The sequence below is a fragment of the Xiphophorus maculatus genome, chromosome 9 (genome assembly GCF_002775205.1).
Source record: "Xiphophorus maculatus strain JP 163 A chromosome 9, X_maculatus-5.0-male, whole genome shotgun sequence".
Lineage (NCBI taxonomy): Eukaryota > Metazoa > Chordata > Actinopteri > Cyprinodontiformes > Poeciliidae > Xiphophorus > Xiphophorus maculatus.
Genome location: NC_036451.1, coordinates 2,080,608 through 2,104,575, shown reverse-complemented (window position 1 = coordinate 2,104,575; position 23,968 = coordinate 2,080,608). Strand labels below are relative to the sequence as shown.

The following is a 23,968-nucleotide window of genomic DNA, read 5'->3' as shown; positions in this document are numbered from 1 at the left end:
AAACACCCAGCAGTCATATCTTACAAAGAAATGAGTGTGAATATATATCTCAACTGGATACTAAAAGTTTTAAATAAATTGGGTTAATTGTTTTACTGAAAGTAATATGTTAGTGTGATAATTTGGACAGCATATAATTAAGTCTTTTGACTTTTTTGTTTAATTTAGATCGACGTTAGCTGAGATACTTCAAACGTGACACTTTTTATTTAACAAATGATGAAAACAGCTGGTAAAGAACCCACAAAGTTTAACTATTAGCATTTTAAAATTGTTTTTTAGTCATTATGAAGAAAAGTATATCACTAAACTTGTTAAAAACATTTACCGATATAAAGCAATATATAAAATTCAAATAAATATTTACATGAATTATAACAATAAAACATATTAATAGATAAATTATCCTATTAATTTATGTATTTTTTATTATGTGTATTTTGACATTACACGCTACATCGCTCTCACGTCCAAAGGTCCGTCTAGTCACGTAAGTGGAACTATTAAGTCGTGGAAGCTGATGCGCCCGGAAGAAATAAACAACGTACCAGGGTAAAATCCTGCTGAATGACCCCGAAGAAAAGCTTGAAATATGAAGTTTTCAGACTGAAACTAAGGTAAATTTAGCAGCTAAGTTTATGGGACTATGATAAATAAATACACGATGTTTAGTTATGCATCTGCAGCTGTTCACGGTGACGGGTTTGTGTTGTTTCTGCGTGCAGGTGGGTGTTGAATCCTGTTTGGAAAAATGCGATTTATTTAGAAATCTAAAACATATTGAATGCGAGGTTTTTTTTCTTTGTATCATTTGGCCCGAAGTTTCAGATGTAGTTATTTGTGTCGCCTTGTTTTTCTTGCTATTTTATGTGATCCTGGACAGCTTCGCCATTGACCGTTTCCAGTGATATATTTTTTAAATCCTCTCAAAATTTCTCTCTAAATGTTAAGGAAATAATTCAGCAGATTACATAAACACGGGTTTATATATGTATAAATGGGATTTTGCCCGAATTGATTCAGTTTAAGTAGGCATTTATTCATCATAATTACAGCTATTTTCCTAGAAAAGCTAATCGATTTAAAAGTGAAACACATATTTACTAATTACAGACATTTCTCTATTGATTTTGATTTTGTTGGCTTATAGTGAATGAAAACCCAAAATTCAGTTTCTCAGAAAATTAAACTATTGATTTAAAAAGTTACGTAAAACTAAAATTATCCCAATTAAAATGATAATGTGGCGGATGCAATGTATATATTTCACACCAGAATGTATGCTCTTATTGTGAAGGGGAGAAGGCACCAACGGTTGCCCTTCATTCTATTTTTGGTTTTGGTTGGAAGACATTGAGGATAAATCAAGACTCAAATTACTTTTTTCTCTTTTTCTGCTGACTTCCACATTGGTGACCCCGTGACGTGATTTGAACACGCAACCTTCTGATTTTTCCAGTAATATAACAGGAATGGTATAATGCAACTCTCAAGGGTCAATATATTTACATTTCTAATGAACATTTGACTGTGGAACTGGAAGACATTTCAAATATCAAAAATAAACTCTAAATAAAGCTGTTCTTCCAAAAGGGGGCTGGTTGAGACCAATTAACCAGACCAAGTCTTTGGTCACCTAGTTTTTGGTATAAATAAATAAATTCTTAGAGATCCTTTTAAGACCACATTGAATGAAATTTAATACTTGCAAACGTCGTCCAGGCAACTACACATTTGCACTTACCCATGGTAGCCTAGCTAGCCAGCTAGTTAACGTTACCCGTCGGAACGCAACAGATGTTTGAGAGCGACTTAAACTTTTGCCTGACAGAAAAGCACCGCGAGGGAAAAAAAACATAAATTAAAAAGTCAAGACAAAAATTGTGAAAGTAAAAAATATGTAGAAAATAAATTTAAAAAAGATGTCCGTTGACTTTTTAAACAGTGATTCTCAGTCTTGTTTTTGCCCTCAGATGCTGTCTGTTGCTTTAAGAAGAAGCGTCACTGCAACGCCGAGGGTAAGAAATCCATCCTGGTTTGGCTCGAATATTAATTTAAAACAGGAATGTTCAAAGTATGGCTCGGGGGCCATTGACCCACTGAGTGATTTTGTAATCCTATACAAACAGATTTGTGAAAGACCCTTTTTAATATTGTGGATCTACAATGTTTTACAGATTGCTTTTCTACAAATATGTAACCATGTTTGCTCCAAGAAAATTTAGCAAGCTTTGATTTTTTTTGTACGGCAGACTGTTAGAGCCAACCTAAGAAGCAAAATTACAAGAATAAAGTCATAATATTAAAACAATAAAGGATATGAGAATAAACTAGAAATAATCATCCATAATAAACTTTAATTTTCATAATATTTTGGGATTAAAGGCAGTATTAGAATATTTATAGTATTATAAGAATAAAGTCAAAATTATAAGTACAAAATGTCATAATACTTATGACTTTTTTCTCGTAATATTACAGCTTTAGTCTTATTTCGACTTTCTTCTAATAAGAATTTGACTTATAAAGTTTCTATTTTATTCTCGTAATACTGATTTGAATCTCAAAATGACTCACGACTTTATTCTTGTCATGAGTCATTTTGACTTTTATCTCAAGATGTTATTATTATTATTATGACTCTCATGACACTATGACTTTAATCTTGAAATATGACTTTTTTCTCTTAATTTATGTTTTTCTAAGTATATCCCTAAAACTGCTCCGTAGCCATAACGTGTTGATTTCGGCCGTCAGGGCTGACCTCTCATATAGAAACTGTATTTCCTGTAGGTTTCCCTCTGGACTCGTTGTCCTCCAACATGGCGGCCGTCGTCCCTGACCGGATCGCCATTCTCCTCCAGTTTCTTCCCGGATGATTTCGGACGACTACAACCTCATGGTTTCACTTCCGTCACCCAGAACACTCCGCGTTTGAACGCTTTCATCACATCACAACATTTCCACTCGTCTGCTGCGAGGCTGAAGAAACGAGACCGACCGGAACCGCCTCCCCGGGAACTGGACCTGCTCCGGTATGACATGAAACACTTGTGGGAAGGTCCGAAGCCGGCGCTGTGTCTGGGCTTCGCCGGGCTCATCCCCTTCGTCTCCCCGCCTCTGATCATGGCCGCCACAGAGACGTTTTACCCGGAGCTGGCCTACGCCCAGCTGGCCTACGCCGCCGCCATCGTCTCTTTCCTGGGCGGCGCCCGATGGGGGTTCGCGCTTCCCGACAGCAGCCCGGCCAAACCCGACTGGATCAACCTGGCCAACAGTGTGGTTCCGCCGCTGTTGGCATGGGCGGCCATGCTGTTGAGCGACAGCCTTGTTCCGGCGGCCATGACGGCCATCATTGGACTTGGTGTTTCGCTGCATTATGACCTCTCTCTGCTGCCGACGTATCCCAGCTGGTTCAAGGCGCTGCGCACCGTCCTGACCGTGACGGCGTTCTTTTCTCTGCTCGGAACGATTTTAATGAACGGATCATTTCCAGAGAAGTATTTTTTCTGAACCATATTTAATGTACAACAGCGTATTGGGGCAGAGGAGGAGGAAATTTCCACCAGAAAACACCTACTGGAGAGAAAAAAGCATAGAAGTTTCCACTAGGTGGCACAAAAATGCCAAATTTTCATCCTGATTTCACTATATTGGGTTTAAATAAAGGAAAACAATGATATTCTTTGCTTAATGTTTTAAATATATCTAAAATAAAAAAGGACCTTTTTATTAAATTAAACAATCGTGATCTAAATAGTGAACTTGTTTCAGACATAAATGTAAATGAACAATAATTAGCTTATGTAGCAGCTTTGACCTAAATTCAGAGTATTCAGTTGGTGAACTATGAACTTTAATTTTTATTTTTTGCCTGAGTTGAATTCTGAGATTTTCAAAGCGTGAGATAAAACCTCAGCGACATACATCATCGTTTCTGTTGGTATTTTCAATAAAAAAAACTGTTCACAACTTAATTTATTTGTAATTGGATGTTTATTGTAAACATTATCTATAAACCAAAAGAAAACATAAGAAAAAAAAGACATAAGGCACATTTGTTTTACTTTTACTTAGAGGTGCAATAACATCCCACATGTCTCTTTGGAAAAACACTGCTGTGAATTTTTTCCAAAAGGGATAAAGTATTGCACTTTAATTTTTCAGAGACATCTTACGTAATTTTGGGGGTTTTACACAGCAGGCGATGGCTTGGACTTCTGATAAGGGTCGAAACTGACGCAGGTTGATTAAAGGTAAAAAACAATGGAGGGTTTTCTGTTTAAATCAATCTCCTCTGAGCGAGTGCCGGTTATTTAACCCAAAGTGTCAGTGCACTTAAAGCTGTGGTTGCATTGTAAACAGCGAGCAGGATTTTAAAGTTCTGCTGTCACTTTAAGTCCTCCACAGGAGTTCAGCTGTGTGACCTCTGGGTAAACAACTTGATGAAGAATGGGGAGTAAAAATGGCTGCAATCTGGAGGGTTCTGCAGCTTACTTTTGGATTCCCAGGCCAGAGCGCATGTTCTCGTAAACGACGTAGCTGATGCTGACCGCCGGTATCACCTTCATGAAGTTGGGCAGGATGCCGCGGTAAAGTCCGAAGAAGCCCTCCTTCTCCAGGATCTTCTGCACCATGCGGCCCATCGGCAGCTGCTCAGAGCCCTCCAGAGACGCTGCGGAGACGGAGAGGCACACAGAGGGTGTCAACATGGTCGAAGTTAACAATTTAGCATTAGCTTCCACTAAATACCAGGTTGGTATAGCACTTTAGTGTTACTGGAATTATTTATGATCGGTGCTTTAGGGTTAGTGTAAATAACCGTTTAGTTAGCAATGCCCTCCACTATGATGTAGTATCTGGTCTATGCTGATGAAAAGTGTAAAAAATTAAATTACAAGAATAAAGTCACATTGATGATAAAGTCAAATAAAATAGCTTTGCCTTCTCATAATATTACAACTTTTCTTAAAGTTTAATATCCATTTGGGATCAATAAATAAACTAAATGAAGCACTCAAAATTATGGTTTTAAGTTTGGGTTTTTTTCCTGCTTTAAGCATTTAAATCAAAAATATACACAACACAAAATGAATTTGCAAATTCATAAATTTAGAAAAGGTAAATAACACCCCTGCTAAATTGTAAGTATGTGGGAAGATATTAAATGTTTTCTATTTAAACATCTAATAAAAGTGGTTTTATGTAAAATATTTACTTAGATTCTTCAATGCAAAGTAAAAAAAGATTAATATTCCTTATTATAAATTCATTCACTATTTCCAAGATGGAAGTGGTTTTAATCCACGTAATACATTTTGCAATTTCATGTTGAAATTACACTGCCTGGCCAAAAAAATAGTCGCCACCTGGATTTAACTAAGCAAATAGGTACAAGCCTCCTATTAGATAAGTACTGCATAGGCGATTATCTTTCAGCTGGCAACAAGTTATTTAACCCCTGCTGATGCAATGAGTAACTCCTCATTTCTTAAACAACCATGGCAAAAGACACATCCTGTGGTCGTGGAAAAGACGTTAGTTTGTTTAAGAAGGGTCAAATCATTGGCATGCATCAAGCAGAGAAACATCTAAGGAGATTGCAGAAACTACTAGAATTGGGTTAAGAACTGTCCAACGCATCATTAAAAACTGGAAGGATGGTGGGGAACCATCGTCTTCCAGGAAGAAATGTGGTCGGAAAAAAATCCTGAATGATCGTGATCGGCGATTACTTAAACGTTTGGTCAAATCAAATCGAAGAAAAACAACAGCAGAACTCAGGAGTATGTTTAATTGTGAACGCAAAAGCATTTCCACACGCACAATGCGAAGGGAACTCAAGGGGTTGGGATTGAACAGCTGTGTAGCCGTAAGAAAACCTCTAATCAGTAAGGCTAACCAGAAAAAAAGGCTTCAGTTTGCTAGGGAGCATAAAGATTGGACTCTGGAGGAATGGAAGAGGGTCATGTGGTCTGATGAGTCCAGATTTACCCTGTTCCAGAGTGATGGGCGCATCAGGGTAAGAAGAGAGGCAGGTGAAGTGATGCACCCATCATGCCTAGTGCCTACTGTACAAGCCTGTGGGGGCAGTGCTATGATCTGGGGTTACTGCAGTTGGTCAGGTCAAGGTTCAGCAACATTGTGTGCCCAAAGAATTAGGTCAGCTGACTACCTGAATATACTGAATGACCAGGTTATTCCATCAATGGATTTTGTCTTCCCAAATGGAACGGGCGTATTCCAAGATGACAATGCCAGGATTCATGGGGCTCACATTGTGAAAGAGTGGTTCAGGGAGCATGAGACATCTTTTTCACACATGGATTGGCCACCACAGAGTCCAGACCTTAACCCCATTGAGAATCTTTGGGATGTGCTGGAGAAGGCTTTGCGCAGTGGTCAGACTCTCCCATCATCAATACAAGATCTTGGTGAAAGATTAATGCAACACTGGATGGAAATAAATCTTGTGACACTGCAGAAGCTTATTGAAACAATGCCACAGCGAATGTGGGCTGTAATCAAAGCTAAAGGCGGTCCAACAAAATATTAGAGAGTGTGACCATTTTTTGGTGGCGACTTTTTTTTTTGGCCAGGCAGTGTATTAATGAATGAACAGGGAGGAAAAATATATATTTTATTTCCCAATTTTAAGGTAATCACATTAAAAATAAACATAAAATCATGAATTCATTTAAAGTAGAAGAAGAGATCCTGATTTAATTACCAGCTCTGTTTGTTGCACAACATGGCGTGAAGATAAAACCCATTAAGAACCAGTTCTGTTCCATGACACTAAAAAAATCCTCAGCTTACGTCACTAATCCCCTAATCCTAATTTAAAACAGTTTTGAGTTCATGAGAACATTTTGTTCTTCTAGAAACTTCCTTAAATCTGAATTATTTGAAAGACAATCAATTTAACATGGCTGCACATCCAGCCAACTAACATCTGTGAACTTGTAGCGCGTAATAATTTCATAAGGAAAACTCAAATTGGATTTTAAATAATGCACTTTTTTCAGGGTTTGTTTCACCAACTCAAATTTAAGACTTTCAAAGACTTTAAGATCATTATGAAAGGAATTTCATCCCAATATGAAATTCCATATTTCGTACAGAAATGTATGAATTTCATCCAGTCAACTGCTGATAAATTTGCAATTAACCATGACAGATGCAAAAAAGATAGCTAGTTTACAACAGAGTACTAGGGCCACACTAAGAAAATATATATATATATTTTAACATTTTTTAATGACTTTATTCTTGTACTATTACAATTTTATTCTTGTAGAACAAATTTATTCTTATATTTTTATTATTCTTGCAGAACTTAATTCTCGTACGACTTCATTCTCATTATAAATTAACTTCACTTATAATAAAAATACACATTTTAGTGGATTTAAAAAAAATGTTCTTAATGTTTATTAACTAGTCTTCATCAAGTTAAAGGGAGCTAATATTCATATTTCTAGCTACATATTTATTGTATTTAAGTTATTTTTCACTGATTTTCCTTTACCTTGAGCCTGCATGCGAGTGCGGATCAGTGCCAGCGGGTAGCTGGCCAGCTGACCACAGGTGCTGGAAATGGTACCGCAGCCCAGCAGCACCAGAACCCCTGGGTTCGCTGTGTCTTTGGCGTATTTGGACAACCAGAAGTTCTTTAAGCTCTGTTGGGAAGAGGTTGAGAAAACATCAGTACGGATTTATTTGCAGTTTGAATTTATCCAAGTTATCGGCACAGACCTCGTACACAGCCAGATCTATCCCAGCATACGGGATTATGCCCAGAATATTGGGAACGTATCCTTTGTAAAATGCCTTGACTCCTTCCCTCTGCAGGATTTTCTTGGCACAGTCGAACATCCCTGAGTACTGTCCCGTCTTTCTCAGCGTCAGACGAGTTTTCATCACCTGAAGAGACGAGATCCAGACGATCAATCAGCTAAGCAGCTCAGTTTTTTTCTTTTCTGGAAAATAAACTCAAAATTTGACACAAAACTTTGAAATATTCTAGAAACAAAGTTTTTCAACTTGAAAGACTGTTAAAAAAAATCTCATAAATGTTGACAATCTATTATGTTTTCTGGAAAATACTTGAGCATGTCTGACTTTAAAAAGTTGAAATTTGAAAGAAGCAAACACATTTTGAGCTTAATCTAAAATTTTCTGGAAAAGACGTGGAAATGTATCTGAAAAGTGAAAAATTTGTACAAAAAAATTCTGAAAGTTTAAGATTAATCACAGAAATTTGAGGGGGGAAAAAAGTATTTCTGAGTTTCAAAAGTCAAAAATCTACTAGAAAAAAAAAAACCTAAAATTGGAGGTTAATCTCAGAAATATTTTTGAAAAGAACTTGGAAATTTCAGAGTTTGAAAAGTTGAAAATTTGCTAAAAGAAAAGCACAAATTTTTTGATTAATCTAAGAAACCTTCTGATTTTAAAAAGTTTACATTTGTTAGAAAAAAAATTCTGAAATTAATCTAAAAACGTGTCTGGAAGAAACAGAAATTTCCAAGTTCGAAAAGTCAAAAGATTTTCAACTTTTGAAAAGGAGTCAGAATTTTTTAGAACAATCTCAGAAATTTTCAAGAAAAACTTGGAAATTTCTGAATTTCAAGGATGAAAATTGTTAATATTACCCACTGTTTGGATAATTATCCATTCACATATCAATACAATGAGTTAGGGAAGTACGAAAAAAACAAAAAGTCTGACTTGAAGTAGAAAAGAAACATGTCACGCTGAACTTGTTTTGCAACTTTCTGACTTCCACATATTGTAATCAACCCGATATAAAACTGCCAGAAACACAAAATTTGCATCTTCTTTGGACACTTTTCAAAGTTTATGATGAAAAAAGTTAAAAATAATTCAATTGGAACAAGAAAATATGCTACAAGAACAATGTTTCTGATCAAATTTAAAATGTGTCATTAAATTTCTGGTTGAATGATCATCAGGTTGAATCATTCAACCACTGAAAACTTTTACTTTTATAGTTTATAGCTCAAAGTATAAATCCTGGGATGAAAACCTTCTTGAGTTTTTTTATTGGTATTGTGAATTACTGCAGCAAACCAGCATGACTTGCTATTGTTTATAGGAAGAAAGGTCAAAATTTGCACATTTTCATTTACTTGAAAACCTAATTTTGCAGTATTGGTTCAACCTGCACAAACTGAGATCACAAAGAATTGGAAATTCACTCCTACACTCCAAAAACATAAAATTTTACCAAGTATTTTTGGTCTAGTTTCTGGTGCAAATATCTAAGTGCACTTGAAATAAGAAAAAACTAACTTAAGTATATTTAAGCAAAATATAGAAGCTTGTTTTAAACCAGGGGTCTCAAACTCCAGTCCTGCAGGGCCTCTGTCCTGCAACTTTCAGATGTGCCTCTGCTGCACCACCTGAACAGAATAATTAGGTCATTAAGCTCTGGAGAACTGATCTACACCAGGAGGAGGAAATTAAGTCATTTCATTCCAGAGTTTTGTACCTGTGGCTCATCTAAAAACTGCAGGACAGCGGCTGGAGGACTGGAGTTTGAGACCCCTGTTTTAAGCCAACAATTCCTTAATATTGATTTTTTTTTTTAAGTATTAGCTCCACAGGGAGATTATTTCACTTATAATAAAGACATTTTCTAATGTTATAAGTAAATTAATCTATCTGTGAAAGTAGCACTTTTTAAATATTAATATTAAGTAATTATTGACTCCTACATCTTGATGAAAAGTTACTTGTCAGTTAGTTCTGTCTTATTTCTAGTGTAGTAAAATATTTACACTTGGTAAGACTTTGTGTTTTTGCAGTGCATGTTTTTCCTACATGGGGTAAGAAAAGCTCCATCTTGTCTCACCTCCATGGGGTAGATGGCAGTTTGCGCCGTGGCTCCAGCCAACGATCCCGCCATGAACCTCTCATGGGTCTGGACCTTCCCCGGTTCACTGGCCAGCAGCTTCTTATACTGAGGAGACACTTCAGTAAGTATCTGAAATACGCAAAAGAAAAGAATTCAACAAATTATAAAAATACATGCCTGTTCGTATGCCATGAATTTAATGGCTGTCTCCGGGGCGATCTTCAGGACGTTGATGCCGTTTCCTCTCCACAAAGACGTCACCCCTCCTTCTTTTAACATCTGCTTAAAGCCTCCCACCAGGCTGATTTTGTTGCTCTTTGAGGCGTGAACCTGCAGATTAAAGAAAACAAGAATTAAAACTGATTCCTAAAAGCAGATTCAGCAAGAAGGGATGCAAGTTATCGATTACTAGGTTAATCTAAAGTTGATTGGTCCAATCTTTTTAATAGTTTGTGTCAGTTGTATTAAACACTGACTGAATAAACAGAAAATTGTAATTGTCAGATTAACAAATTAGACAAATTTATGAGATACATTAAAACAGGAATTTCTTAGACTGCTAAATAGATAAATAAAAAACGAAAAGAATAAAATATGTGGAAAAAACAGCATATTGGGACATCGTAGAAAGAAAAAAGATTCCTCTTAAAATCTAGGGTTTTTCCGTAAATGTACTCATTTTGTCATCTACAATAACCCTAATGCGCCGCTGTATTCATACAGAACTACAGTCTGTTTGCTCTTGAAGAAATTTTAAAACTTCGCTTCAGAAAGTGACTTAAGTCACAACATTCCTCAAAACCAACCTCGTTATTTGGCATTAGTTGTTTTTTTGTTATGCTTTTTCAATCATGTTAAAACTTTTCTGCGTCGTCCTGCTCTTTGCTGTCATCGCAGCCTTACCTTCGTGGCCCAGCAGTCATTTTTAAATGAGAAGTTGACGCTGTTCCGTCATGAAGCTCGGCTGAATCAGCGCCATCAGGGTGGAAATTACAGTAAGGAGTTTGGCGAGAGCTTATAATTCAAAATAAAACCGAATAAAGTGCATTTTGCGTCTCACACCGGACTCTGAACCATTTCTCTTTTCCGTTCTGGAATAATCCTGCCGCCATTTTTAATTTCTGTACGCACGGCTCAGTTTAAGAATGACGAGCAGCGCCCTCTGCTGGATGGCGGCTAAATCACAACGCTAAAAGATAACAAACCGAAGCTACTAATCGATTAGATTAATTGTTTCCATCCGTATAAAAATAATTTTATATTCAGATCAGAGCTGATCCCTGGAATTATTTGACACAATAATAAGCAATAATTTATGTTGAAAGGCCCAATAAAGTACAAGATTAACATAAAATTGCTTGTGACGCACCTGCATGAAGACCTTCATTCTGTCCAGCGGGGCGGTTCCTGTGCGGGACACGGCTCCCGCAACGGCCCCCGACATCAGCTGCTTCCACCACAAACCCGTTGTCTTCTCCTCTTCCGTGAACTCATCCGGGATGGTCAGGCTGTCGCCAATATCCAGAACCTGGAGGAAACACATTCACTCTCATTAAATCTGATTTAAATCCCACAGCTGTTTGTTTCCATCACGAGTAAGTCAAAGTTTTAGGGATGGGCAAATAAAGAGATTTTAATCAATCAAACATTGAATTTTTGGTTTTCAAACATTTAATTCTGGATTTCTTTTTCTCCCCCAATGCACTCCTTGGGTTCCCAAGGTCGCCATCTTGTTTGACATCTTGTATTTATTTTGACTCTGAATTCAAAAAATAAAAGGGACAGGCTAAGATTTATTTTTAAATGTTTTGAGGGTTTTTTACAAAATAAAATCATAATGTTACTAGAGCACGGGCATATGACAATAAAATCTAAATAATATAGAGAATAAAGTTTTAATGTTACCTGAATAAAGTCGTAATATTAGGAGAATGAAGTAGTAATTATGTTGGCCTATTATGATGAGTTATTTTCCACCAAGACACTCAAATTTTATAGAAAAAAAACCAAGTACATTCTAATATCCCAAAGATTTTCTTTTAAAAAATTCTAAGTTTGAATAGTAGAAATTTGCTTTAAGAAAAAGCAACTTTTAAGATTAAGCTAAAAAGAATTTCAAGAAAAAAGTTTCAAAAGTCAAAAGCATTTGACTTTCCAAAAGCGGTAACTTGATGCTGAAATTTTATTTTTATTTTTTGGAAATAGATTATTTTTCCACTGAAAACGGCTGAATTTATAGTTTCTATATTTTTAACAGATTGTGAAAACCTACCACATCCACCTCAAAGACGCCTCCTCCATCTTCAAATTTGAGGAAACCCCAGTTAGCATGTTGCTGCAGCAGAGCCATGGCCGTCCAAAGCCTTCAACGGATCTGCAGAGCCACAAAGTTCCTGTTTCCCTTCACACGATTCTAATAAAGAGCCAGAATCTTTGCTGAAGTCCCGGCTCCTCATTCCTACTCTTCTCCAGACGCTCTTCCTTTCTACTCATGCCTTCCAAATCCCTCTGAGGGGCTAATCTGCACGCAGGTCAGATTGAAATTAGCTAATCTCGGCTGCGTTTAGAAAGCAGGCGGTAATTTATCCACACTGAACGGAGAAGGTGAGCATCAGAGATTAGACTCGGGCTGAGGCGGCTCTGTTTCTGGGTTTTAGTATTTTATAAGAAATTCAACATATTTCAGTTTATGAGCAAAATAAATTAATGAGTGGAATATGTAAGCTACCAAAATAAAGATATATAATCATAAAGGATTGTTCTAGACATAGAAAAACAACCGAACATCATAGCATATTTCCTTTAAAGGGGAAATAATATCTGTAAAAATCTACTTTTTTAGCTTTAGATCATGTTCTAATGTTATTCCCTCATCAAAAACATATTTAGAGTTTTGCTTTGATTCTTTCATCCATGTTTGAGAAATCTTTTAATCTCCAAACCAACCATTCAGTTGTGCTAAGCGCCTTGTTGGACCTAGCTCCGCCTTCAAGGCGCAGCTCCTCCTTTCGAAACTTCTGAGCTTCTGCATTACAGAGCAGCCTTCCCCCACTCAGTTCCTTCAGACTAGCCAGCAGTAATTAGCAACCACCTTGTTGAACTTATTACAGGAGCTACTACTCACTAAAATGCTAGTAAAAATGTTGATAAAGGGTTAATAGAGGAGCCATGTTGGGATGACTTCCTGGAGGTGGAGTCTTAGAAAGAGCAGGAGTTTTTAAAGAGACAGATGCCCAATTTCAAGCGTTAAATTACAAAGTCAAATTCCCTTTAAATCATATTTGATTTATATCGCATTTTTATAACCACTGAAGTTAACATAGTTACTTCATTATGCTATAAAATGACAGTGTGCCTGGAAATCACATAATACTGCACCTTTAATTAAAGCTGTTTTTACTACTGATAATCTGGCAGATTTAGTTCGACTGGAGATCAAAGTTGTAACAATTGTTACATTTTCAGATGCCCCGGTTTTCTTTCTCACTGCACTAAGTCGAATGGACCAAACAATTTGAAAAAAACGTTCCCCTCCTCGCCCTGTGGGGGCGCTGTACCAGAACCACTAAAGGAAACAACATGAAAATCTGTAAAGAAGACACTGAGTCCAACTTCCTTCTTCATGAAATGTAAACAAAAATTAAGTAATGTCAGATTTTAGTGATTGGAGGATTTCTCTTTAATCGTTGGTGAAAAACAAGATGGCTGCTCTTACCGTGCTGTGCTTCCAGTAGCGAATGATCTCCTGCAGGCTGGTTGCCGGGTTTAACAGGAAGTGCTCCCTCCATTCATTCCAGTCCAACGACATGGTACCATCAGAATCAATACTGGAGAAAAACATAGAGAAAAACATTTTCATTTAAAATATCCATTTTAAATTAAACAATTAATCAGACTAATCATGATTAATCAATAATTTCAATAATCATCAACAAATATAGTGATCGATTAATTGTTAACTTGAGAACACAGACTCAAAAAACACCCCTTGCTGAAAAAGCAACATATTTACAGCAGTAATTAAGTCTATATTGTACAATATATACTGTATATGTATATATATAACATTTAAGATTAAAAAATGTCTGTAAATATGTTCCCCTGAGAACGCTTCTAGTGGCAGAATTTAGATTCTCCTAAAGTCAAATTATGTAAATAAATAAATTTCCTATCAAGCACATGTTGCTGTTCAATTGATAATTGATTAATATAAAAAAGATCAACAGATCAGCCCTACGCTGTATTGATATTAAGTCAAACAGAAAAGTGCTGAGCTTTTCATATGTTGACGTTTTTGCTACTAATGATTAATCATACACTAGAGGAATGCTTTGTTGTTGCATTTTAGGAAATAAAATGTTTTTTCTATTTAAGAATGTAAATACATTTCCTTATTTGCATCTTTTAATGTATATCTAATATTGTATTTTTTTAAAAAGGCTTAAGTAGTTAAATGAAATTTGGAGAATTTGCCATGTTTTATTTGATTAATTGATTAATCGTCAGAATAATTGATAGAGTAAATGTTAGGTGCAGCCCTAAACGACCTTTATGTTGTTATATTTGTTTCTGATTGTTGCTTAAATTCCTTTGTGTCTGTTCAGTAAATTGGCACGCGCCCTTTGCTGTGGTTTTCAAACCACATCTGTCTGACTCACACCAACACACATCCTGTTCTACTTTTTGTTTTCTCTCATTCATCGCATGTCACCACCTCTTTATGTGTCACTTTATGTTTCTTTGTGTAAATCTATTGAATTTCACCGGTTTGTCGTGTTAAAACACACCGGTGAATACTTCAAATGTATTTTGAGGATCTTGTAAGATAAACGAATATAAAATACCATGACCTAAACCTGGAAGGCGAGCAACATTATGGCACTCTCAAGACCTGGCAATAACAGGAAAAACTAGAAAATCTTCCTTCATGTTAACTGGGGCTGCAACTAACGCTTATCTCAGTTATTGATTAATCTAATAATTATTCTGACAATTAATCGATTAGTTGGATTTTGCAGATTTTCATTTTAGCCTTTTATATGCAATTTTATAAAAACATTAAAATATGCAAACAAAGAACTATTTAAATTCCTTTTTAAAATAAGAAAATACAGATTTTATAGCCTAAAATGCGACGATAACAGCATTCCTTGTATGCTTGATTATTTGGAGATGATGATGCATCTGCAGCTAAATTATACTTCATTTTTATTTCTTTTTTCCCCATTTTTTCTCCGAAGAGTTTTTGCGGCGCTAGTGGCTCGTATTTTTTGCGACAGTAGGCAGACAGGAAGGAGGGCGAGGATATCGGGGAAGACATGCGGCAAAGGTCGCCGGGACCGGGAGTCGTCTGCGTCGAGGACTAAGGCCTCCAAACGTGGGGCCTGCTAACCCCCTGCACCACCACAGCACGCCCCAAAATATACTTCTTACGTGAAAAGCGCAGCCTTTTCTGCTCGACTTAACAACAGCAAGAGCAGATCTGTTGGTTATTTTTTGGATTAACAAATCAATAATGGGAAAAGGTGATAAATAGGAGACATTTTTTCATACAATTTGAACCTGGTGGAGCTAAAATTGTCACTTGAGGAGTTCTAGGAAGAATATCTGTACAGACAAAGGTGTTTTTTTATTTTAAAAGCAACAGTTTGGGCCTAATTACTGCTCAGAGTGTGTTGTTCTCTCAGTAAATGACTGTTTTTATAATCTTTATACTCCAGTTAATGATTAATTGATTGCTAAATTAATTAATGATTATTTCAATAGCTGATTAATCACAATTAATGTGATTAATTGTTTCAGTCCCAATGCTAACACAAGCCCAAAAGAGGAATCAGCAGACATGTATTGTGCAAGAAGGTGTTTTTTTGCCTACATGCAAACGACGAACAGAAAGCTAACAATGCAAATCATTCTGAACACACAGATGCAAATTAAATCATGATAGTGGCAACATTATACCACAGAAAACGTTTTCTGAGATAAACAAATAGATGCAGAAAACTAGAAAGTTGGAGTGACGATGAGAAAAGCAAAAAAAAGAGAAAAGGAATCCAAAACTGTTTTTCAATTAAATATAATTTGTTTTCAATTATTGTTAAATAATAAATATATATAATAGATTTTAATTACACTGAAATAATCCAAACAAGTTGTCTGGGATAAAAAAAAAAATCTCTAAAGAAAATTTTCACCAATCACCAAGTTTTCTGGTATTTAGTAAATAGAAATAATTTTGATCATTCTAACTGACCAAAAACAAGAAAAATTTGTCTGATTTAACTTCAGACAGTGAGAAAAAAATGTGTCTGATTAGGTGAATGAACATATCTGGCTATCAAATTAAAACTTAATCAAACGATGGATTACACTTTACTACAAAAATGTGCAGTTTGAATATCAAGCACTTAATATAGAAATCAAACCTTGAAAACTTACATTTTCAAATCAAATTCAATTTAAGTTTCCCTCTAAACTTAAATGAATCACATTTGAGTATCAGAGTAGCACAAATGTTGCAGGAAATTCATTTAGACCTGATTTAGTGAGGAGTTTGTGTCCAGCTGTGAGTATTTTTTATGTCAGTTTTCTTCTCAGTAGCTCTTTATCATGTGGCACTGCGTTCCCCCACCGCTCCCTGGTTATCAGCCCCTCACACTGGTCTCCACCTTCCACTTTATGCTACACTTTCATTTTAAGCTTTCTATTTCTAGAAATCCACATAAGACTGTATCAGATCCAGTTCGTTAACCGCAGCAATAAGAGACAAACAGAAAAACCTCTGAAGGATCTTCTTTGCGTCTTCCTTGGTGATCTCCAGACCCAGATCGGCGAACGACTGCTGGATCTCCATGTAATCTACTTGACCTGTTGGAATAAATGAGCACAGCTCAAGCAGATAAACTCAAAAAAAATTTTTTAGTTTAAAGCTGAATGGCATTTCTCCATACCGTCTCTGTTTTTGTCCAAGCTCTTGAAAGTCAGGCGCAGCTTCTTCTCATGCTCCTTCAGGTACTTGGCGAACTCGTTGAAGTCCAGCTCATCGTCTTTGTTTTTGTCAGCAGAGGAAATTATTTTCTAAAGATAAAAACACACAGAATATCAGATGTTCAGATTCTTCACAGGTTTTTCCCGGGTGTTTTTGCGGTGTTTTCTGACCTCTTCGGTGGGTGAAGGAAGAGCTTTGAGCTCTGAAGAGAAAGATGTTGACTCCACCATCATTAACACAAGCAGCAGTTACCATAATCTGCCACTTGGGGGCAGAATACTGCAAAGATAAACTTCCTCCTCTGAGCTCAGTTCCTGTCTGAGCTTTGTACTTTTTAGAACTGCAATTAACAGCTATTTTTGTTACTGATTAATCGATTATTCTGACAATTAATCGATTAATCATATTTTAAAAATGAGCACATCCTGCAGATTTGTCATTTAAGACTTTAGATGCAAATAAATGAATTAAATTCCTTTTTTTGAATAAGAAAATAAACATTTCAAATAAAGTGCAAGAAACGTTTCCTGTAGTGAACGCTGCAGATGCAAAAACTAAAAAAATACTCCCAACACCATCATAAAAAAAGCTCAGCCCTTCCTGCTTGGCTTATCCACACAGTGTTGGGTTGATCTGTTCACTTTTCTAATGAACAGATTAACAACTGGATAGCAAAAGGTACTAAATAACACATTTTTAACAGAATTTTCTCTCTATGAAGCTAAAACTGCAATCTTGGGAGTTTGGGGTAGAATATTTACAGACAACAGTTGTTTTTTTTATCTTAAAAGCAAAATGTACATATTTTTTATACAGTTTTGGCTAAATAATTCTCCAAGTATGTTGTTATTTCAGCAAGTGGCCTTTTGATACTCCAGTTAACAAACAAACAATTGCTACTGCAATTGATAATTATTTCAATAATTGATTAATCATGATTAATCGTTTTAGCCCTAATAGGTTAAGATCAGAAATATGCAAACGTCATGTGGCTTTACTTAAGTTAAACATATTCCACCTATTACTTTCTAAATTATGAATAAAAATTGAATTTGCTCCTGTTAGAATCAAATAATATAATAAATTAAACCAAAAGTCTTGGGAGAATATGAAGCAACCAGTGTAGAGATTTATTACTGCTTATCATGTCACAGAAAGCATTTATAAAAAATTATTATTTTACAGCCCTGAGTCACACACAGCAGTGGCCTCTCCCCAAGTTCACTTCTGGCCGAGTAAAGACGGATCCTTTCTCTTGCAGCAACAGTGAGATTTTAACTGCAGATTTAACTTTTTTCATATTCGCTGAATTCCTGATCACTTTTTCTGTTTGTTCCTGTGCTTCTTACTCCGCCTGGACCTGCAGGGTTTTCTCTAGATAGTTGTGATTCTTAAGATAAACATGCTTTCTGTGTGTTTTTTAAGCAGCAATGTGATGCAGAGCAGACATGTTTATTGCAGATAAGGTTAAAGTGAAGCTTTGGTTTGTTTTGTCTTCCCCCGTTTCTTATTTCTACGCTGCAGTTTGTTGTTTTAGACGGAGGTTCTGCTCAGTTTAGGGCTCTAGGAAATGCAAACACGTCCAGGTTATCAACATTAACTGCTTTATTCAGGTCAATTCAAAATGTTATTGCTGGATTTTAACAGCGTGGAATAAAAATAAACCTTGATGAATTATTTTATCGCCTTAAAAAAGGTTTTGTCTGACTGCTTGACAATTTACACTCAAAGTTTTTCTGGCTTTGTGACATTACAGCCGATCAATAATTATAGCATTTTTTTCATTATTTTGCCATCATGCTTAGATTTTACCTTTACGCTTTTAAAGATTTTTGCACATTAAATCAAATTTATTACTTTCTTATTTTTCCTACAAAAGAATTAAATTACTTTTTGAGTGAATAGCGGCATAACAGAATAAACTTGATCACACCATCAAATTAAATGCTTTTGTTTGAATTAGGGCTGCACTTAATGATTATTTCAGTTATCAATTACTAATTATATTAATAATCAATTAGTCACAAATAATCCCGATTAATCGTTTCGTCCATAGTTTGTATCAAACTCAACATTGTTCTGATGTTTGTGTAAAGTTATGGAAGATTTCTTAAATCTTATTTCTTCCATCCTCCATCAGGTAAATCAGGACAAACAAATGAAATAGAAGGAAGAAATAACAGATTAATGAATTAATCAGCAGAATAATCAATTACTAAAATAATTGTAAGTCGCAGCCCTGTGTTTGTTTTTCTTAGCTTAGTAGATAAATTTTAGTCTAAATAATCAAACATTATATTTTTGATTAGACTTTTAAAAAGTTTCTCGTTGATTTCCAGTTTCCTAGAGTTTTTACTTTAGTGTGGATAAAAGAAAAATCCTGATAAATACACAGATATCTTCCTTATTCTTTTATTCACAATAAAAATGGTCAAATAAAATAAAATAAATAATCTTTTAGACACACTTTTGTTTAAATAAAAGACTTATTGCATCTATATAGGAGACTGGTTCTTATTTAGCTTAATCTCACTATAAGGTACAAAACACCAAAAAGAGATTCTGACCCGACATGCCGGAGCGGTTTGAGGGAAGCTGCCTTGCTCCAGGGCACATTTCCACCGCAAAACTTTCACAGCTGCAACAAAATGGAGGCTGCATGAAACCATACAGGCTGACAAAGTCAGAAGATTACAAGCAGCTTGACATCCTGACTGAAATAAAACCTTTAAAAGAAAACGTTTTGAATTCTTGGATAATGTTTTGAGGTTTCTGAAAATTATTTCACGTTATTTAAAGCCAGAGTTGGGTAGTAACCAGTTACATTTACTTGAAAAAAGGTTTTTTTGAAAAATTTAGCTTTTAGTAGTATTTTTACTGCGCTGTACCTTTTACTTTTACTTAATATTATAAAGTATCTCTACTCTTAGTTGAGTAAAATTTCAGGTTTTTCTTCCCACTGAATGAAAAACAAATATGTTTTAACCTAAATTCACCTGACTCAGACACACCTGCAGTTTTGGTTGAAGTTTCGTAAGTTTTTTATTGAAAGAAACTGATTTGGAAATTTTTTCTTTTGCCTGATTTTGTTATTTTTAGTTACTTATATAAATTATTGTCATTTTGGTCCTTAAATATCAAAATTTCCTTTATATGTCATTTTAAAATATTAAATGATTGAAAATTTATCAGTTACTTCAGTAGACTTACATATTTTTTTATTCCTACTTAACTTCTTACTACTTTTTACATGAGAAAAATGTGTTTAGGTATTGCTTCTTTTACTTGAGAACATTTTTTGTGCACTCTAAAGCACATTCATCACTTTTATATTGTTTTGAAAGTGAGATCATTATGTTCAATCAGTAGTGCAGAAGTAATCAGTTTATCATAGTTTAGAGAAGTTAAATATTTATTCCCCTATATCAGATTTTTTTTTTTTACACAAAATTTTGCAGGAAATGTTTCTAATTAAAACTTTTGTGCATATAGGTAATACTCATGTAGCAGTAAAAGAGTTTTGAGATGAGATTAAATCCCATTTCCAAATGTTACACCAACTGCTACCTTCAAGCAATGGCAGCTTTATTCAAGAAGCTGGTCCATCATCAGTTTTCTCCTATTTTTATGCAAATAAAAATGTAAATATAGCTTCATATGGCTGCGTGTGTTACCTAAACTGTTAGCATCGCTGCAGAGTTTCCATTACTAATGTGCGTCAATATTCCACTGACGTTGGAAAAACACAAGTTTGTGTTTTGATTAAATAGGAAAAGTCATTAAAAATTTGTTAACACGATAAGTCATTAAAAAAAATGCTGCGCCATCATCCTCCACATACTTCCTGTTCCTGTCTTCTTCGTGGCTTGCGCCAGTGGCAACTTCCGATTATTGATCATGTGATTCGTTTTGAAGAATGTTTTGTTTCTTACAATGGCCTATTAGGACCATTGTAAATAGAAAGAAGGTGTACATTTTAGCAAATTAACATCTGAGAAATTCTCTAGAAAAAAAACAAGAAAATTGAGTTTGAAAAGTCAAAACTTTGATAGAAAAAACTGAAAATTTGAGATTAAGCTCAGAAATTGAGAAAAAATGTGGAAATTTCGGTTTGAAAAGCAGAAAAAAAAGCAAATTCCTCGAAGAGGTAGACATTTTCGAGTCTAGAAAGTCAACAGTTTGCTATAAAAAACTTGGAAATTTCTATATTTCAAAAAATTTCCAAAAGTTGAACATTTTCATAAATTTATAAGTTTTATTTTTCTCAAAAATTTCTCAGATTAATCTAAAACTTTCTGAGTTTTTTGGCGAAAATTGACTTTTATTTTTCTGTTTACCATGACCCTAATACACCTTCATAGTTTATCAATATTTTTTGTTAAGACAAAAAGTTTCTTCCTTTCATCTTAGAACTTTACTTACACATTGTTGGGAATTAGACAAAAACATCTTGTTGTCACAGTACAATATTTCGCACTAAAACCATTGAAAACGTTCGTTTAACATATTTTTGCACATTTTGTTTCTTGCCTTACCTGGACTGCCCCCTTCCCGTTTTGGATGCCCATTGCAGCCAGGCCTGCCTTGAGCTCGGAAACATCCACTTTCCCATCCTTGTTGGTGTCCAGCTTGGCGAACAACTCCTCGTATGTCTTGGGCGGATTTCCGGCGCACCGACAGTCCGTAAAAAACAGCTTCCTCAATGCGGGATACATGGCTTAAACTTGAAATGTTTTTTAAAACGAGGCCTGCGGAGCTGCACACACACAATCCGAGCAGCTACGGCGATGGGGAAACTCACACAGATCGGCTCCTGTGGTTGGGCACTTCTGGTTTCAGGCAGAAGGATTGCTCCGTCTGATTTCCACAAGATTATCCGCGTTGCAACCTGGAGAGGAATCACCTAATGGGTCGCTGGAGTGGGAAAGAAAATAGATTAAAATGTTTGAATAAAAAAGCTTGGAGCGGATGAGGTAGGCTGGCAGAAGGGTGGGGAAAGGACTCGGCTCAGTTGGCCTGGAAAGACCTCCTTCTTTTACTGCGCAAACATATTACAGACACACCCATCTAACGACCAGAAAATCCCGTTGATACATACTTTACAGGTGATCGTAAAACTGTTCCCAAAACTCCTCCCACTCATGCGCTGATGTTAAACGTTATGGTTGCTTTTACAAACCCGCAGAACCTGCAAACATTGCCATAAACTGTGTCCAATATCACCGAAACAGATCAGCATTCAATACCCAAAAGAATCCGGCAGGTGTCGCCAGAGCTCACTCTGCAGCTAATTGAGAAAAATAAAACTTTTGACTCGCTTTGACAAAAATCTCCGCATCCATGTTTTATTTATTTTACGAAAAGAAAAATATTTCAAAACGTTGCAGTGCTTAGTTTTAACCACGAGGTGGCGACAACGTACCAGACGACCGCAGCCGGTTTCGCTTTGTTTTAATCTGTACAATCGGTGCTGCTGTTCTCCGTCTGACCGGCAGGGGGAGATCGAGAAAAGAGGCGGGCTTTATTTTGAAGCTCCATGGGATTAAAGTTGTCACCGCTGCATTTCTCTTTAAACTATTGGTATTTCAAAGTAAAAGAGGCAATTTTTTGTTTTTTGTTTTTTAATATTAAGAAAACATAAAAATGCTGACAAGTAGAAATAAAAACGTAACTGAAACGTTTTAAAATTAAATATAAATCTCAAGCAGAATTTACAGGCATTGCAACTGAAAAGATTGTATGCATATTGATGCAAACTTTAAAAAATATGTTTTTGGTTTGTACTACAATAATGATCATAATGATTGACTAATAAAGAACCCTTTATCATTCAAAAAAATGAGAAAAAGTGTATTAAAACTTGCAAGCGGAATATCCTGTTGATTTGTACTTTAGTTTTCATTACAATCAATGGTTAGATTTAGTAAATAACTTCATGTGTGGGGAAAAACACATGGGACAAGTTGTGATAAATTTCATATTCAGTTTATAAATACAAAGAGCTGTTAGAAGCAAGTTTTACCAAGTAGAAAAACTCATGTGCGTTATTGTGTCATCATCAAACTATTACTTGAAAATGGTCTCAAAACAATATTATTATTTATTGGAATAATTAGTGGGAGAATATATCATTCAGCAAAATTTGTTCCATGACAGGCTTGGTGTAAACTCTTGTAACCAGGTTATGTAGTTGTTTTGTGTTTTATTTATTTGGCTTTTCTAGTTGGGTTGTACCCCTTAAAGGTGTAAAGTTGTAAAATTTTAATATGTTAAACCAAATTGTAAGGAAGTAACTGCGGTAACTGGTAAAAGAAAGTCATAGAATGCATTGTAATGTATTTTAGATGCAAAAATTAAAGATATGACAACAAAGTTGCATTATAGGGCAGCAAAAATGCATTCAACATCTTTGATGATCAACTGAAAATGTGATTTGAACTTTAAGATTGAGTGACAAAGTAAAATATGACACTATTTTATATCTACTGTATTGTAGATATGAAATAGCAAATTTCTGCCAAAAAGCTCAGAAATTTTGGGGAGAAAAAACATGGAAATGTCTGAATTTGAAAACATGAAAAAAAATCTGAAAATGAAGAAGAAAAACCTGTGAAATTTCTGAGATTCACAAGTCAAAGTTTCAAAAGTCTAAAAATTTAAACTTCTGAAATGTTGAAATTTCAAAGTTTTTTCTAGAAAATTTCTGAGTTTTTCTAGCAAATTTGCAATTTTTGAAACTCAGAAATTTCCTGTTTTTCTGATTTTTTTTTTAGATTCATCTAAAGATTTTTGATTTTTTTCTAGTAAATTTTTGACTTCTCTGTCAGAAATGAAATTGTTTTTTCTAGGAAATTTCTGACACCTTGGTAGAAATGTACTTCTCCTTTTCATCTATATATAATGGCCCCAATACGCTATTGTAAGTCAAATTAAATATTTTACTTGCTTTTTACAAAGCATAACTCAAGATTTAAACAAAAACAAACATTTTTGTTTCGTTAGTACAAAAAGGTTGGAACGTCCGCCTTATGCTTTTATTTTGAAAGCCTAAACAGGAAGCACATCCATTTAGCGCTTACGTTTGCGGCGTTGACGGTCTG

At 35.3% G+C, this 23,968-nt stretch overlaps 2 protein-coding genes across 3 annotated transcripts; one reads left to right on the top strand and one right to left on the bottom strand.

The window, feature by feature from the left end:
* The first annotated feature begins 529 nt into the window (after window positions 1-529).
* LOC102225109 (transmembrane protein 69-like) lies at window positions 530-3,943 on the top strand. Its single transcript, XM_005805213.3, has 3 exons — window positions 530-617; window positions 1,974-2,018; window positions 2,794-3,943. The coding sequence occupies exons 2-3, from the start codon at window positions 1,974-1,976 to the stop codon at window positions 3,511-3,513; spliced, it is 765 nt and encodes a 254-aa protein (XP_005805270.2). The 5' UTR covers window positions 530-617; the 3' UTR covers window positions 3,514-3,943.
* Window positions 3,944-3,977: 34 nt separating this feature from the next.
* On the bottom strand, window positions 3,978-22,064 carry slc25a24 (solute carrier family 25 member 24). 2 transcript variants are annotated; one of them, XM_005805214.3, is made up of 10 exons: window positions 21,404-22,064; window positions 16,831-16,957; window positions 16,660-16,747; window positions 13,596-13,707; window positions 11,250-11,408; window positions 10,058-10,210; window positions 9,878-9,985; window positions 7,759-7,926; window positions 7,532-7,682; window positions 3,978-4,675 (listed from the first exon to the last, which is right to left on the bottom strand). In XM_005805214.3, the coding sequence occupies exons 1-10, from the start codon at window positions 21,581-21,583 to the stop codon at window positions 4,494-4,496; spliced, it is 1,428 nt and encodes a 475-aa protein (XP_005805271.1). In that variant the 5' UTR covers window positions 21,584-22,064; the 3' UTR covers window positions 3,978-4,493. The 2 variants fall into 2 exon arrangements, with proteins under 2 accessions (XP_005805271.1, XP_023195297.1); XM_023339529.1 differs by lacking the exon at window positions 21,404-22,064 and adding an exon at window positions 19,436-19,552.
* Window positions 22,065-23,968: the final 1,904 nt, after the last annotated feature.

Coding starts and splice junctions, on each gene's coding strand:
- LOC102225109 (XM_005805213.3), top strand. CDS start 1,974: ATGCTGTCTGTTGCTTTAAGAAGAAGCGTCACTGCAACGCCGAGG. Junction 2,019..2,793: donor GCGTCACTGCAACGCCGAGG/GTAAGAAATCCA, acceptor TATTTCCTGTAG/GTTTCCCTCTGGACTCGTTG.
- slc25a24 (XM_005805214.3), bottom strand. CDS start 21,583: ATGTATCCCGCATTGAGGAAGCTGTTTTTTACGGACTGTCGGTGCGCC. Junction 16,748..16,830: donor CTTGGACAAAAACAGAGACG/GTATGGAGAAAT, acceptor TTATTCCAACAG/GTCAAGTAGATTACATGGAG. Junction 10,211..11,249: donor GAATGAAGGTCTTCATGCAG/GTGCGTCACAAG, acceptor TTTAATCTGCAG/GTTCACGCCTCAAAGAGCAA.